Genomic DNA, 14,548 nt, shown 5'->3' with positions numbered 1-14,548 from the left:
AGAATGGGTTCCGAGGCAGACTGGGGATAAGGCGGGATTTTGCCCCTGACCAGCTTTCTGATACTGGGCAAGTTCTAAGTCTCCCTAAGCTGCAGCATCCTTATCTTGAAATGGGATGATAACTGTACTCACCTCTAGGGCGGTGGTGGGGATTAAGTGATACACGGCAGTAACAGCTGACACAGTTTGAGTATTTACTACCTACCAGGCATTCTGCCACATGTAGATTGTGTTTTTATCTTCCCTTGTAGTTCAGTCGGTAAAGAGTCTGCCTGCAATGCAGGAGCCCCGGATTCAATCCCTGGGTCAGGAAGATCCCCTGGAGAAGGAAATGGCAACCCACTCTAGTATTCTTGCCTGGAATCCCACAGACAGAGGAGCCTGGCAGGCTGCAGTCCATGGGGTCGCAAGAGTCAGACACGACTTAGCGACTAAACCACGACCACCAGGCATTCTGTGTGTGCACAAACACATCAGTGCTCGTTGGGGCTGAGCCTGCAGACTACTGCTAATTCAATGAGTGGGGCTCTCGTCACCATCTTTACTGTGTCTAGGAAACATCATTTGGCTGCGTTCTTGTCCTGCTGAGTGGCTCCTGGTGAAGTTACTTAACTTTTCTGAGCCTCGGGTGACTCGTTTATAAAATGAGATAATTAAAGCAGATGATCTGTAAGGCCTTCTCAACTGTAAAATACTGTGCAGTTCTGGAAATAGAATTTATTTAGTGTTGAGAAGGCTGAGGGGGATACTAAAATATGAACTTCATATATATATAAATATATATATATATGATTCTTATAAGTTTGAAGGATGGTGAACAGCTGTTCTCTTTTGGCTGAGGACAGGGCATGAGGCAACACATTTTAATTGTTTGAGATTAGACATTTGGAAGACTTGGGAGAAAGACTAATGTGTCACTGGAGCAGGCTCTAGAGCTGCACACTTTGAACTCATCAAGGCAGACGGTTGGCTATTTTTCTGACACTGAGACGTAACTTCATCACACAGTCCTTCCCTGAAGCCTTGATCTTAAATAGATACCCCACCCCCCACAGCCCCCAGCACCATATTCTTCCTTCACATTTCACCCTGTTGTTTTCCTCCATAGCACTCAGGACACTTTGCACATTTATTTTGTACTTTCCTGGTAGCTCAGACGGTAACACGTCTGCCTACAATGCAGGAGACCCGGGTTCGATCCCTGGGTTGGGAAGAATCCCTGGAGAAGGAAATGGCAACCCACTCCAGTACTCTTGCCTGGAAAATCCCATAGACCGAGGAGCCTGGTAGGCTACAGTCCATGGGGCCGCAAAGAGTCGGACACAACTAAGCTACTTCACTTCACTTCATTTAGCACTTAATGTCTGTCCTTTTAGATTGTAAACCATGTAAAAGTTGGATTGGTCATTATTTGGCTCATCGCCTGTGTACCTGTTCTAGCACAGTGGTTGTCACATAGCTGGTGCTCAGTAAATGTTTGCAGAATGAATAGATGGGTGAATGAGTTTCAGGGGCGGTTGGCTTGGTGGTAGTGCTTCTTGATAGAAGTGAACCCTCTGCTTGTCTTTTTTGGTAAGAAAAATCCCAAAGACCTTACCTTTCCACAATGTTAGATACTGTTTCTCCTTCCCATCATCATCTTCTGGGGTCTGATCACACGTGCGTGTGAGTTTCTTCAGTTTTGATGGGCTGCCTGAGTGCCCTTCCTTATGGGCTGGTCAGCCTGCATCTGGTTCTAGTGGAAGAGACAGAAGGGGTACGTGGGGTTTCATTTGAGGGAGAATAAAGCCCGAGGGCTTCCCTGGTGGCTCAGACGGTACAGAATCTGCCTGCAGTTCGGGAGACCTGGGTTCCATCCCTGGGTTGGGAAGATCCCCTGGAGGAGGGCATGGCAACCCACTCCAGTATTCTTGCCTGGAGAATCCCCATGGACAGAGGAGCCTGGCGGGCTATAGTCCATCAGGGTCACAGAGAGTTGGACATGACTGAGCGACTGAGCACACCCATACAAAGCCCAATGGAACATGGCTTGGTTGTGTTGACTCTTTCCATTTGCTCCCCCAGATCTGCTTTTTGTCCTTCTTTGCACTGCCCTGTGCCCCCGGAAGTTGACCTCAGTGGCTTTCTCAGTGAGGTTCCCTTGACCTTTGGCTTCCGGTTGAGGTTGGCCAACGGAAGGACAGAGCAGGAAGACCAGGGAAGGAGAGAGCGGTTGGGCATGTGTGCCTGGGTTCTCTGGCCCACAGGCTCATAGAACTCCTACACAAGAGCTTGCCCAGGCTCTCTCTAGGTCTTGCAAACACACTCTCTCTGTCCCTCCAGGAATAGCAATGCTCATAACTCCCTACTGTTAACTCCCCCTGGGTGCTTCCCCATTCCTGTCCCCTCATTCCTGTCCACTTTTCTGTGAATAGTCCCCACACTGGACTCCATACAGATGGGCCATTCGTTCCCCCAACCGTTTTCTGGGGCACCTCACCCTTGTGGTCTTGCACCATCTTTCCTGATAGAAGGTTGGGACCATGCGTCTAATTGCAGGGTCTGGGGGTATGAGGTACAGGATCCAAAGAGAGGGTTGGAAGGATATTTTGTGGTTAATCTGAGTGCGATCACCTGTTCCTAAGGTTTCTGTTTTTAGTGAAACAACGACAACAAAACTGACCAGAAGACCTCCACCCATCCTCTGGGTAGGAGATGGGAGGACTTCTCGAGAAAGGGGGTTCAGTGTCTCTCTCTGGTTTCTCTCATGGGCAGGGCTGGCTCTGGTTGCCACTGCTCAGGTGGCCCCATGACCTCCAGCCCCAGGAAGCCAATCAAACTCTGATGTCTTCAGAACACACGGCCCGACGTGCGGGCACTGCAGCTCCTGGCTGCTGATTGGGGGCCTGTTAGGCATCCGCTCTTTCATTCTGTTTCTTCCCTGGGCTTCAGAGGCCTTTACTTCCCCGGTGAGTTGATTAGAACAGCCTCTCTGAGGTTGAAATAGCTTTTCACGGAGCAGACTGGAGCTGGGCAGCCAGCATGGCCGCGGGGAGGTCATGGAGTTGACAGATGAGAGTTGGCATGGAGGGAGAGGATAATAAGACTTGAGGCCAACACTGGTGCACCGCTTTAGAGTTTTCAAAGTGCTTCAATGTGAAGGAACACATTTATGCTCCACAAAATGGCCTGGTGGGGGGGCTGGGCATTGTCATCCTCACTTTGTAGATGTGCAAAAAAGGGCTGGGGGTGGTCCTTGAGAGCCTTGCCCAAAGTCACAGGGTCGGAGAGTGGCAGAAGCAGGACAGAGACCCTGCCCGTCTGACCCTGTGTCCATCAGGTGCCCCTCCTACCCAGCCTCCGCTGTCTCTGAGGGAGCAGGCAGGGCTGGGCTCTGACTAGGAGACTGGGAACTGGAGATGGAAAAGCCGGACCCAACTCCAGTGTTTGCGTTCGACCAGGAGGAGAGCACACAGGCCGCCTCAAGTCCTTCTCAGATGCTGCGGCTCCTGCTTGCCCCCTTCCTGTCCCTCCTGTCCTGAGTGGGCTGACGCTGCCTTTCTATTTTTCAGAAGTGGAGCTGCCCCTGAAGAAGGATGGGTTCACCTCAGAAAGCACCACCCTGGAAGCCCTGCTCCGCGGTGAGGGGGTGGAGAAGAAGGTGGACGCCAGGGAGGAGGAGAACATCCAGGAAATACAGGTATTTCTGTGCTTGTGGGGTAGCGGGGGCCAGCGGGGGAGGCGGTGAGCCCGAGCATCACCGCCCTGCCTCCAGAACTGCAGTCCCAAGTTGGGGCCTCCTCTCCAGGGCCAGGACCGCGTCTCCACTGCTCCGAGGCACCGTGGCTGGGAAGCTGGCCTCTGTCTCCCCGTTCATCCACTCAAAATGGAGTTTGGGAGCCTGTGTGTGCCAGGCACTGTGCTAGGCCCTGGGGACACAGTGATGAGCAAGACTGACTGAGTCCTCACCATGGCGGGGCGCCAGCAGCAGAAAGCTTGGGTGGACGGCAGCCAGCCTCCCAGGGAGCTCCCCCCCAACCCCTGCCTCACTCCCTATCCTCCTCCGCTCTAGTTCACTGGCTGCCTTGTCCTTCCCCAGCCCACCACTGCTCCTTCAAGGCCAGTTTAGAAGTCACGCCGCCCGCTGCCTGGCGGGGTTGGTGGCTCCTGTCCCCGTGCGTCCACCAACCGCTGTGCACAGCCCAGCTAAGGCTGTCACCAGGCAGGGTCACCAGGCAGCCTTAAAATGGTGCACTCTGTTTCTTTATGTTTCTTGAGTCTCCATTGTTGGCACAGCAAATTGTAATAATATTAATACAAATATGAAATACTAGTGTTTAATAATTAAGCATAATGAGATTATTAAAATTAAATCACATTTATACTTTGCATTAAAATTTGATGTTTTATGTTGTACATGTATATGGCTATAAAATTACATCTTTATTATTAATTTTGCATTCAATTTAATATTTATGTATTAATTTATTAGCATGGTAATTAAATGACCAGCAGTTACATGTTTGGTCTGCTTTGTAAGGACCGCCAGCATGCGGATTCTGTCCAGTTGGGGACGGGGCCTTCGTGTTCACCACTGTACCCTTGGGGCCTTGCATGAGTCGAGCAGAGTTAGGTCACAATAAAGGCATTGAATGAGTCCATGAACGTGGCCTCCTCTGCCATTCCTGCCTTCAGATAAATATGTGCTAAGTCGCTTCAGTTGTGTCTGACTCTTTGCAGACCCTATGGACTGTGGCCCGCCAGGCTCCTCTGTCCATGGGATTCTCCAGGCAAGAATACTGGAGTGAACTGCCATTTCCTTCTCCAGGGGATCTTCCAGCCTCAGGAATCAAATCTGTGTCTTAAGTCTTCTGCATTGGCAGACCGGTTCTTTACCACTAGCACCACCTGGGAAGCCCCAAAAGAGAACAGGCTCTGTTCTATCTAGAGCCTGAGCAATTAATCACCAGGCTCCTCTGTCCATTGAATTCTCCAGGCAAGAATACTGGATGGTCGAGTCTCTTCTGATTGGTCGTCACAGCACGGCTTCTCAGAGTTACAGCCCTACTACAGATCCTTATTGATGCAAAACTTTATTTGTCTGACACACCTTGGAGTCATCTTCAACCCTGTCTTTCTCCCACACCCAGTATGCGTTCATCAGGTGTCCTATCCACTGCTCCCTTTAACGCAAATCCAGAGAGTAGCTCTTCTCCCCATATGTCCTGCTGCTACCCTGGTCCAGGCTCTCGAACCTCCTGTCTGAACTGTTGCTGTTGGTTTCTGAGTAGCCCCTGCTGATGACTCACGGGGGCCTTCCTTGTGTGCAGAGCCCTGCACTGGCCCCTGTTCTCCCGAGTAAAAGTCATGTCCTGTCCCCTCCCTCTGACTCGCTGCTTCCTCTGCAAGCTCACTGGGCTCCAGGCACCCCAATCTTTCGCTACTCACTCTTACACCAGGCACGCTGCACCTCCGGCTGTGCTCTGGCTGCTTCCTCTGCCTGCCAAGTCCTCTCCCCAGAAGTCTGCTCGGCTCTCACCCTCACCTTCTTCAAGTTCAGCCCCTGTCTCTTCTGCTCTGTGAAGTTTCGCCTGACCGCTGAATGTAATACCACATCCTGTGTCCTCCCCAGCCCCCAGCAGTCCCCATTCTCTTACTCTGCTTTCCTTTTCTTTTCCCCCCAAGGGTTTATCATCTAACATAACTTACAGTTTACTAATTTATTATCCTATTGTTTGTTTTCTGTTTTTGTTTCCAACAGAATGTAAACTCTTCGAGGGCAGAAATCTCTTGTCTATCTTGTCTGCACCTCTTTTGTATCTCAAAGCCTAAACAGTGTCTGGCACATAGTAGTTCAATTCCGTTCAGTTCAGTCGCTCAGTCGTGTCTGACTCTCTGCGACCCCATGGACTGCAGTAGACGCACAATAAATATTCATTGCGTGGATGCACGAGTGAACAGATTCCTGTGAGTTACCATCCCCTGTCCATCCCCTCTCCATGTCCTGCTTTGATAGCTGACCTTTCACCCCCAAATGCAACTCTGCTTGTACCACACCCTTGTTTAAAAAACTCGGCCTAACATGCTTTTGTTTCTGCTAAATAAATGCAAAATGATGAGTGTGATCTTCTTGGGCCTCCTCTCTTGGCTCCTAACCTAGTTTTCAGGCTTATTTCCCACGATTCCTTTACTCCTTCTGTTCTCCAGCCTTCTTCCCTCCGTGCCTCTGGTCATGCTGTGCCCTTTATCTGGCGAGCCTTTTCTTCCATCGCCACATGTACAAATTCCTCCCATCTATTAGGCTCGGCCCCAATAGCACCTTCCCCGTGAAGCCTTTCTTGATCACACCCACCCCCTAGTTCTCTTTTTACCCCTGGCATTTAGAGCACCTAGTATTTTCTTTTTCTTCCTCTGCTTTTTTTTTACTCTTCATGTATTATACCCCATTTTTTGGACTTTTAGGTCTTTGAAGTCACTGTCTGTCCCATCTGTAATGCCGGTTAAGAGTATTTTTGCACAGTTAGTGTAATTTGACCAAGTCAGTGAGAGGGACAGAGCCATTGCTCAGAAGTCTTGATGCTCCAGTGATAGGCAGCCCTTTCTTTTTGAGCTGGAGATGAGTGTGAGTCCTTCTCGGGCAGCATCAGGCCAGTGTGCAGGTTGTCATTGTTGAATCATCACCATCGCCCTCATCCCTGATGTAAACTGAAAGCCTACTGTGTGCAGAGCACAGGGCTGCCATCCGCTGTGCTAGAAGCCAAAACCAGGTCCAAAAGCCAGATGCGTGTACATGTTTTTATTGACTTTGATTGTTAAAATAAAGTATGCATGTGGCAAAGGAACCGTTTTGTTCATTTTCCTTTCTTTCATTCATTCCACCAAAATTTATTGAGGGCCTCCTCTGAGCAGGCATTGTGCTGGGTTCTGGGCAAACAGGGAAACCAAGGAGAGACCTGTCCCCACCTCTCATGCTTGTGTTCTAGGGTGACGTATAGATGGAAAGCAAGTAAATGAGTCAAACAGCTGCCTTTCAGGATAAGCGCCATGAAAAGAACAGAGCGCCAAGGCTCCGTCTAAAGGAGGGACAGATTCTAGGTGGTGTCCTAAGGCAGACAAGGGCTCTCCCCCAGTCCTGTGGGGGGAGGAGGTGTCAGCAAAACGAGGGACCTGTGGAAGGGCTTTCTGGGAGGAGGAATGGTGCTCTTGAAGTTCTCATGATAGATCTGAGCTCATTGCATTGAAAAAACAGAGGCTGGTGCAGCTGGAGCAGGGTGCCAGGGAGGGAAGGGCCCAGGATGGGGCTGGAGAGGTGGGCAGGGCCAGACCTGGAAGAGACTCATGATTTCATGGGACATGAAAAAGCAATCCATTCGAGGGGTTTTAACCAGGGCAGTGAATTTGTGTTTCCTGAAGACCTGTCTGGCTGCTGTGTGGAAAGGAGACTGGATGCAGGGCCTGCAGTGGAAGGAGGGAAATCAGCTAGGAGAATTTTGCACTGTTCCAACCAGTGATACTGGAGTCTTTAAAGAAGAATTCCTCTGAAATGCAAAAAAAATAAAAATAAAAAAATTCCTCCTTTTTAAATAAAGCCAAAAAGCACAATCACAAATGATCATTACCATCTCTGTAAACATTGTTTAGAGTCTCAGGGAGAAAAGTTATTTGAAAATGTGTTTGTTTTCCAAGTAATACCCTTGGCCAGGGAATGTAGGTATCTCATGGGGGGTGAGCTGCGTCCCTAGCTGGACACAACTGCCCTGCTCTCCTGGTACAGGATGCCCCCTCTGCTTCCTGAGCTCTGAATACGAGTTCTGTTTGTGAAGAGCTCCTGGCTCCTCCTGTGCTTTCTGATGTCGGGCCACGTTGCAGGAAACGCAGAAGCACGGGAAACGCCGCTGTCACATGTGAGGCCCGAAGCTCAGACCAGAGGTTCTAGAGATGCAGGGAGGCTGATGGGAAGAGGGAGGGAGAAGTCAGTTTCCTCCCAGATGTTGAGACTGTGCAGTGTGTCTGGGGACAAGTGCAACTGCCCTCCCCAGCTTTTGCCTTCTAACCCAGAGTCTATATGGTGGGTAATAAACACCTTCATAATAAAACAAATTCGAATGGAGTCAGAATTGCACTGAGATGCCAGAGGCAATGACCTTTAAAGTCAAGACACTCAGAACTTACCATGATTAAATGACTTTCAACACCCAGAAAGTTTGCAAGGTGGCTCTACAAACAGCAAGAGCACATCTTGTATTTATGCTACATCTTTTCACTGAAGGCTGCAGAGCACCTGACTTGTCACTGTCCCACCGGTCTTCCCCCTGATGGTTCAGGAAGCCAAGGCGCAGAGAGGCTGGGTTGCTTGCGCTGGGCCGAGACCAGCATCCCCGAGCCGCGGGCCAGAGATTGTGTCCAGTTGCTGCTGCTGCTGCTCTGTAGGTGTAAGGTTGGCTCAGAGAGCCTCAGTGCTATCAGCTGATGGTTTCCCATATGAACCTGGTAGAGAAGCCAGAGACGGATTTACTATACCTGTTTTGAGTTCTTTGGGAGATTTGGTTAATTAGCAATATCCTGACCACAGTGATGGAAATGGAACACTCTGACAAGAAGGCAGTGGGAGAAGGTCACTGGAAATTCACCCCTGGGCTTCCTGCATTGAGGGCAAGCCAAGGGCATGGCCCAGGAGGCCACCTGAACAGTGATGGTGACACTAGAAATCAGTACCGTGCATGCTGCCTTCTAAGCCTTTTCATAGCTTGTGTGATTGTCGCACCATCACCACAGGATGGGTGGATGCTGGTGTCCTGTATACCTTGGCGCCGCCCACCTTTCCAGCATCGTCTTTTGCCAGTCTCCCTGAGCCGCTGAGCGCTGGTCACACTGGCCTCCTCGTGCTCCCTGGACAAGCTGTGCTCACCTCCCTGCTTCTGGGCCTCTGCTCATGCTGATGCCTCTGCCTGGAATACTTTCCCTTCTCTTCTCCCCTTGGTCCTTGTTCCTTGTTCCCAAGGTTAGTCCCTGTTTATCCTTTACGTCTCAACACCCTTTGTTCACTTCCCCAGGTGAGCCTTACCTGACCTCAGATAAGGTAAAGTTTCTTTCTAACAGCCTCTCACAGCGCCTTGAACTTGTTTGCCGCTGTTTTCATAGCAGTTATAATTATATGATTATGTATGCTGTTTGAATCTGTCTTCCCTGCATTAGGCTGGGGAGTCCACTGGGGCCAGGTCTGTAGCCACACTGTGGCTGATCTAGGACAGCTCCTGCCATGCAGTCAGCCCTAGATAAATGTCTGTTGATTGACTGAATGAATGAGTTCCTATTTTGTAACTGGGGAAACTGAGGCATGAAGCAATGATGACTCTCCCAGGGTCACACAATCAGCTTACAAAGAAGCTCCTAGGACCCCTGACATGGAATCCATGGGCTCCCCTTCCCCTTATCCCACTTCTACCCTGGGGGAGGGGAGGCTGGTCCTCTGCCATAGTCTCTTATCCCTCCCTTAAACCCGGAGATACAGGTTTCCATTTTCTTGTCTCCCACCAAGTGAGTGAGGTGCTCAGGTCCTCTAAGAAGTATCATAATATGCCTTGGAATTCTCAGACACAAGAGCTAGGAGAGAAATGGAAACACTGAGCTGATAAACCTGACCTTGCTTTGGTTGTGGATTCTGCTACATAATCTTGAGCAGTCGAAACTGTTTTCAGCCTCAGTTTGTTTACCTGTAAGATGGAAGTTGGCTTCTCTGCTGCAGTATGACTTGCAGGGCTGTTGGAGAGAGAGAATTAAATTGAAGCTCTATTACAAGTGCTGTAATGACAATCCAATTCTCTTAAAAGAAATAACAATGGGAGATGAGGAATAACACATGCATGTCAAATTCTGGTCAGATGGATAGGAAGTTACTTGTTTTCATCAAACTAGGCAGCATTCCAGAATGCCAGGGAAAGGAGAGACGTATTTTCATATCTTTGAGGTGGCCCTTGAGGGACAAAAGGAAAATTACATTAAAGTAAGCTTTAGGAAAAGACCCTGATGCTGGGAAAGATTGAAGGCAGGAGGAGAAGGGGAGGACAGAGGATGAGATGGTTGGATGGCATGACCAACTCAATGGACATGAGTTTGAGTAAGCTCCAGGAGTTGGTGACAGACAGGGAAGCCTGGAGTGCTACAGTCCATGGGGTCGCAAAGAGTTGGACACGACTGAGTGACTGAACTGAACTGAAGTTTTGACCAGACATCTTGGGCCTACATAGAAGAGTACCCTTACTAGAGTATTCTCTTTTTAGAAAACACTTTGTGGGCAAAAAGTGTTGAAAAGGTCGGTATTCTGGGAGGACTTGGCTGGAAGGGTCTGGGAGAGAGAGTCGGTACACAGGAGCTCCAACTCCTGGCCAGTGTTTTGGAGGCCCAGCCACGGCAGCATCTTCACTGTGCTAAAAATAACAAAACACAACCCCCTCCTCGTTACCCTCTGAGGATCTTCTCCTTTGTGCTTCATTTCTCAATGCTTCTATTTTCTTCTTATTTCAGAGGGTTTTAGAAAATGATGAAAATGTAGAAGAAGGGAATGAAGAAGAGGATTTAGAAGAGGATATTCCCAAGCGGAAGAATCGGACCAGAGGACGGGTAAGCTGGGGATGCCAGGAGGGAGGGAAGAGATCAGGGAGGTCGGGGGCCTGTCAGACAACTGGACCCCAGATTCAGAACCCAGCTGCAGCTGGATAGAGACTGTATCCATGGTCTTCCTCACAGAACACTCGGAGAGGAAACCGCCAGAAGAGCTCTGGTCCCAGGTGGTAACCTTCCAGAGTTTAGAGCTGGCTAGAGGGAGAGATGGAGAAGGCAATGGCAACCCACTCCAGTACTCTTGCCTGGAAAATCCCATGGATGGAGGAGCCTGGTGGGCTGCAGTCCATGGGGTCGAGAAGAGTCGGACACGACTGAGTGACTTCACTTTCACTTTTCACTTTCATGCATTGGAGAAGGAAATGGCAACCCACTCCAGTGTTCTTGCCTGGAGAATCCCAGGGACGGGGGAGCCTGGTGGGCTGCCGTCTATGGGGTTGCACAGAGTCGGGCACGACTGAAGCGACTTAGCAGCAGCAGCAGCAGCAGAGGGAGAGAAGTGGCAGAGGGCACAGCGAGGGGATGGGGAGGGTGAGAGTGAGGTATGGGCGAGGGTAGAAGATGAGGAGAGTGTGACTGCCGGCCCCATTCCTCAGTCGTAGAAGAAGGCTGAAAGTGTCCTGTCCCTAGGGCTGTCCCAGTCTCACAGGTACTGCTTTGGCATACCTTTCACCAGGCAGAGAGCAGAAGCATACTGGGAAAGCATGGCGGGGCCATAGCTGATGGCAGCTGTGGTAAGAGTTTTGGAGGTGTGTGGGCCTGGAATGCGGCAAGAAAAGGCCAGAAGCCTGAGGAATAGCAGATGGGAAATCCATGGTGGACGGAATAAAAATATGAGGCTGACCCTTGGGGGGAGGGAGCCAAATGTGAGTGGCGCTCTCAGGCGTTTGGGGTGGTCCTCCAGAGTCCTCACGCTCAAGGCCCGAGGGGTTGTCTGTGGTCATCTTCAGGGGTCTGCAGGAGTATCTGAAAATAACCCGGTGGAGCAGGTGTTGTGGGGAGGGGCTGCCACTTTCCGTCTGGAGAATTAGTGCTCTGAGGCCAGTCTGGCTCCTTCAGGCTCTGCACGGATGGTAACTCCTTCCCCGGATGAGAGGCTGGTCCTAGATGTCCTCTGGGCTTGGGTCAAGTGGTGATTATGGCAAGGCTCTCTATTCCCTGTGGCTCTTGAGTCTGAGCACACATCAGAATCACCGCGAGAGCCTATCGAAATGCAAATTTGCAGGACCCACTCCCAGAAGTTGTGATTTAGGAGGTCCGGGGTTAGGCCTGGAAGGCTGTATTGTAAGCAGGTTCCTAGGTGACTGGTGCAGGCTGCTCAGCAGTGCCCACTCTGAGCTACGGTGCTCTGACCTGGACAGGAGCTGGAATTTCTCAGTCTGGACAGGGCCACCTGCTGATGCCACAGCTCAGCTTCCTCCCTGATCAATGCTTGGACATTCTTGTTTAATCTTTTCTTTGCTCCCACTTTCGGCTGGTTTGTAAGTTTGTTTTTTTCTGTGTAGTTTTTTTTTTTGTATATGGGTTATTTCAATGCAAGTCCTAGATGTTTTGTTTTGTTTTCATTTAACCTGTGCCATATCTTAATGTATATCTCTAACAGGCATCATTATCACACCTAATAAAAATAACTATTCTAATATCCTCCACATTCCCTGGTGGCTCAGTCGGTAAAGAATCTTCCTGCAATGCAAGAGACCTGAGTTTGACTCCTGGTCAGGAAGATCCCCTGGAGAAGGGAATGGCTGCCCACTCCAGTATTCTTGCCTGGAGAATTCCATGCACAGAGGAGCCTGGTAGGCTACAGACCGTGGGATCACAAGAGTCGGACATGAATTAGTGACTAAACCACCACCATTCTGGTATCCAGTCCCTGATCATTTCTCCCTGATTTTCTCAAAATTGGCTTTGGCAGTTTGAAACTTGTCTTTTGCATTCTATAACGTACTTCTTCCTTGCTATTCCCTGTCACATACATACTTTTTTTCACCTCCATGCCATTTATTTGTTGAAGAACTTGGGTGGTTGGTCTTGTAGAATTTTTCATATTCTAGATTTGGCAGACTGGTGGTATCTAATGTGTCCCTGGATCCTCTTTATTTCCTGAAAACTAGTGTTTTGATGAGAGACAATTAGATTGTGGATATTCGTGTGTGTGTGTATGTAAATACCTTTTTGGTGGGGCTAGATTCTTTCCTAGGAGTGATGTGTGTTTCTTATTGCTTCACATCTGGAGGCGTATGCTGTCCACTGGTTCTGATTTCAGTGGTGGTAAAACTGATCAGTGAATTTGGATGTTGTCAGCTAGAGCTCTCCTTAGAAAACATGCCTCATCATGTTTTTACCTAGTCTTTTTAGTGGCCACTGATAAATTTGCCTGGACCCATGCCTTCATTGGGGGTTACAAAGTAATGAATGATTGTTAAAGAAGACTTTAGAATGTGGGCTTTCTGGGCCTTTTGTGAACACCAGTTGCTGTATGCCTGCAAGCCGGTTTCCATCCCTTCTCTTAGCCCAAAGCAAACTTACTCTAGTAGATGGTAGACAGTGGTTGTTTTAATATCTCTACTCCCTGAAATCTAGGCATTGAACTTGCAGTCAGCAAATATGAATTGGGTGTCTTCTCTGTAAGAACACCATCAGAAGCAGCAGCAACAGTCATCTGTACTGACTGTATACTTCCTATACATCAGGCAATGACAAGGCTCTTCACAATAAGAACTACCTTACTGAGAGTGATGGTACTGGCCACCTGTGGCTACCAAACACTTGACATGTTGCTCATGCAAATTGAAATATGCTGTAGATGTAAAATATTCACCAGATTTTGAAGGTGGTAGTTTAGTCGCTCAATCGTGTCCAACTCTTGTGACCCCATGGACCGTAGCCTGCCAGGCTCCTCTGTCCGTGGGATTTCCCAGGCAAGAATACTGGAGTGGGTTGCCATTCCCTTCTCCAAGGGATCTGCCTGACCAAGGATCAAACCCGAGTCTCCTTCACTGCAGGTAGATACTTCACCGATTGAGCTACCAGGGAAGCCATAGATTTCGAAGACATAGTATAAAAAGAACAGAGACCATTTCATTAATGATTTTATATTGATTACATACTGAAATAAAGATATTTGGGATAGATTGGGTTAAATAAAATATACTACTAAAATTAATTTCATCTTTTTCTCTTTTCACTCTTTTCAAAAATTTGGCCATTGGAAAATTTAAAATGGCATGTGACCCCCTTTGTATTTCTCTTGGTCAGCACTGCTTCTTTCTTTCCTATAAGTTGGTATTATTACTTCTGGAGAGGTTAAGAACTTGTTCAGGGTTGTCCAACCCAGTAAGGAAGAAGTGAGGATTTGAACACAGGTCTGTACTTTTCCACTGGGTCATGCATGGCCCAGTGCCCAGCATGTGGCCATTGGCCAGTTTGTTGAATGAATGGTTTAATGATAGGAAAAGAACAAAAAGTCTTATTTGAGCTTTCTGGGAGCTGAGAAAAGGCCTGAACACAGCAAGGGAGCTACATGGGGCCTAGGCTAGCTCTGGGCCCAACCATGCTGGCTGAGGGGCAAATGGCTCTACATTGTGCAGGAACATGGTGGACGTGTCACCCATGGTGGGAACCATGGAAGGACCTAAAAGTTACAGGTGAGCCTGCCTGTGCTGGAATAAGGAGTGGAGACTGCTTCATGCACAACCTCAATGCGGCTACCCTTTAATGTGTATTCAAGCCGCTGCTGGCGCCTGGAGGACAGTCACTCCCGTTTCTGTTGTCAGGACTGAGATGCAGTCTAAGGCTGTCTCAGTGTGCGGTCCCTGGGCTTCAGCATCAGTGCCACCTGGGGGCTCATTAGAAATGCAGATGCCAGACTCCACCCCATGGGGCTGAATTGGAGTCTGCACTCTAACAAGACCCCCAGATGCTCTGTGTGTTCATAGAAGTCAGGGCT

General features: G+C 49.1%; 1 protein-coding gene across 2 annotated transcripts in view; it reads left to right on the top strand.

Moving 5' to 3' along the window:
• The window catches only part of DPF3 (double PHD fingers 3), a 283,551-nt gene that overhangs the window by 151,607 nt on the left and 117,396 nt on the right, over positions 1–14,548 (top strand). For both annotated transcript variants that reach the window (XR_011568988.1, XM_019969164.2), the window contains exons 4-5: positions 3,552–3,679; positions 10,504–10,599. Coding sequence is in view for 1 of the 2 variants with exons in the window: in XM_019969164.2 (XP_019824723.1) it covers positions 3,552–3,679; positions 10,504–10,599 (224 nt within the window). In the remaining variant the exon portion in view is untranslated. The remainder of the gene's footprint in view (positions 1–3,551; positions 3,680–10,503; positions 10,600–14,548) is intronic.

The sequence above is a fragment of the Bos indicus genome, chromosome 10 (assembly GCF_029378745.1).
Source record: "Bos indicus isolate NIAB-ARS_2022 breed Sahiwal x Tharparkar chromosome 10, NIAB-ARS_B.indTharparkar_mat_pri_1.0, whole genome shotgun sequence".
In the NCBI taxonomy this organism is placed as follows: Eukaryota; Metazoa; Chordata; class Mammalia; order Artiodactyla; family Bovidae; genus Bos; species Bos indicus.
The sequence above is the reverse complement of the archived record's forward strand: the minus strand, read 5'-3'. Positions and strand labels throughout refer to the sequence as shown.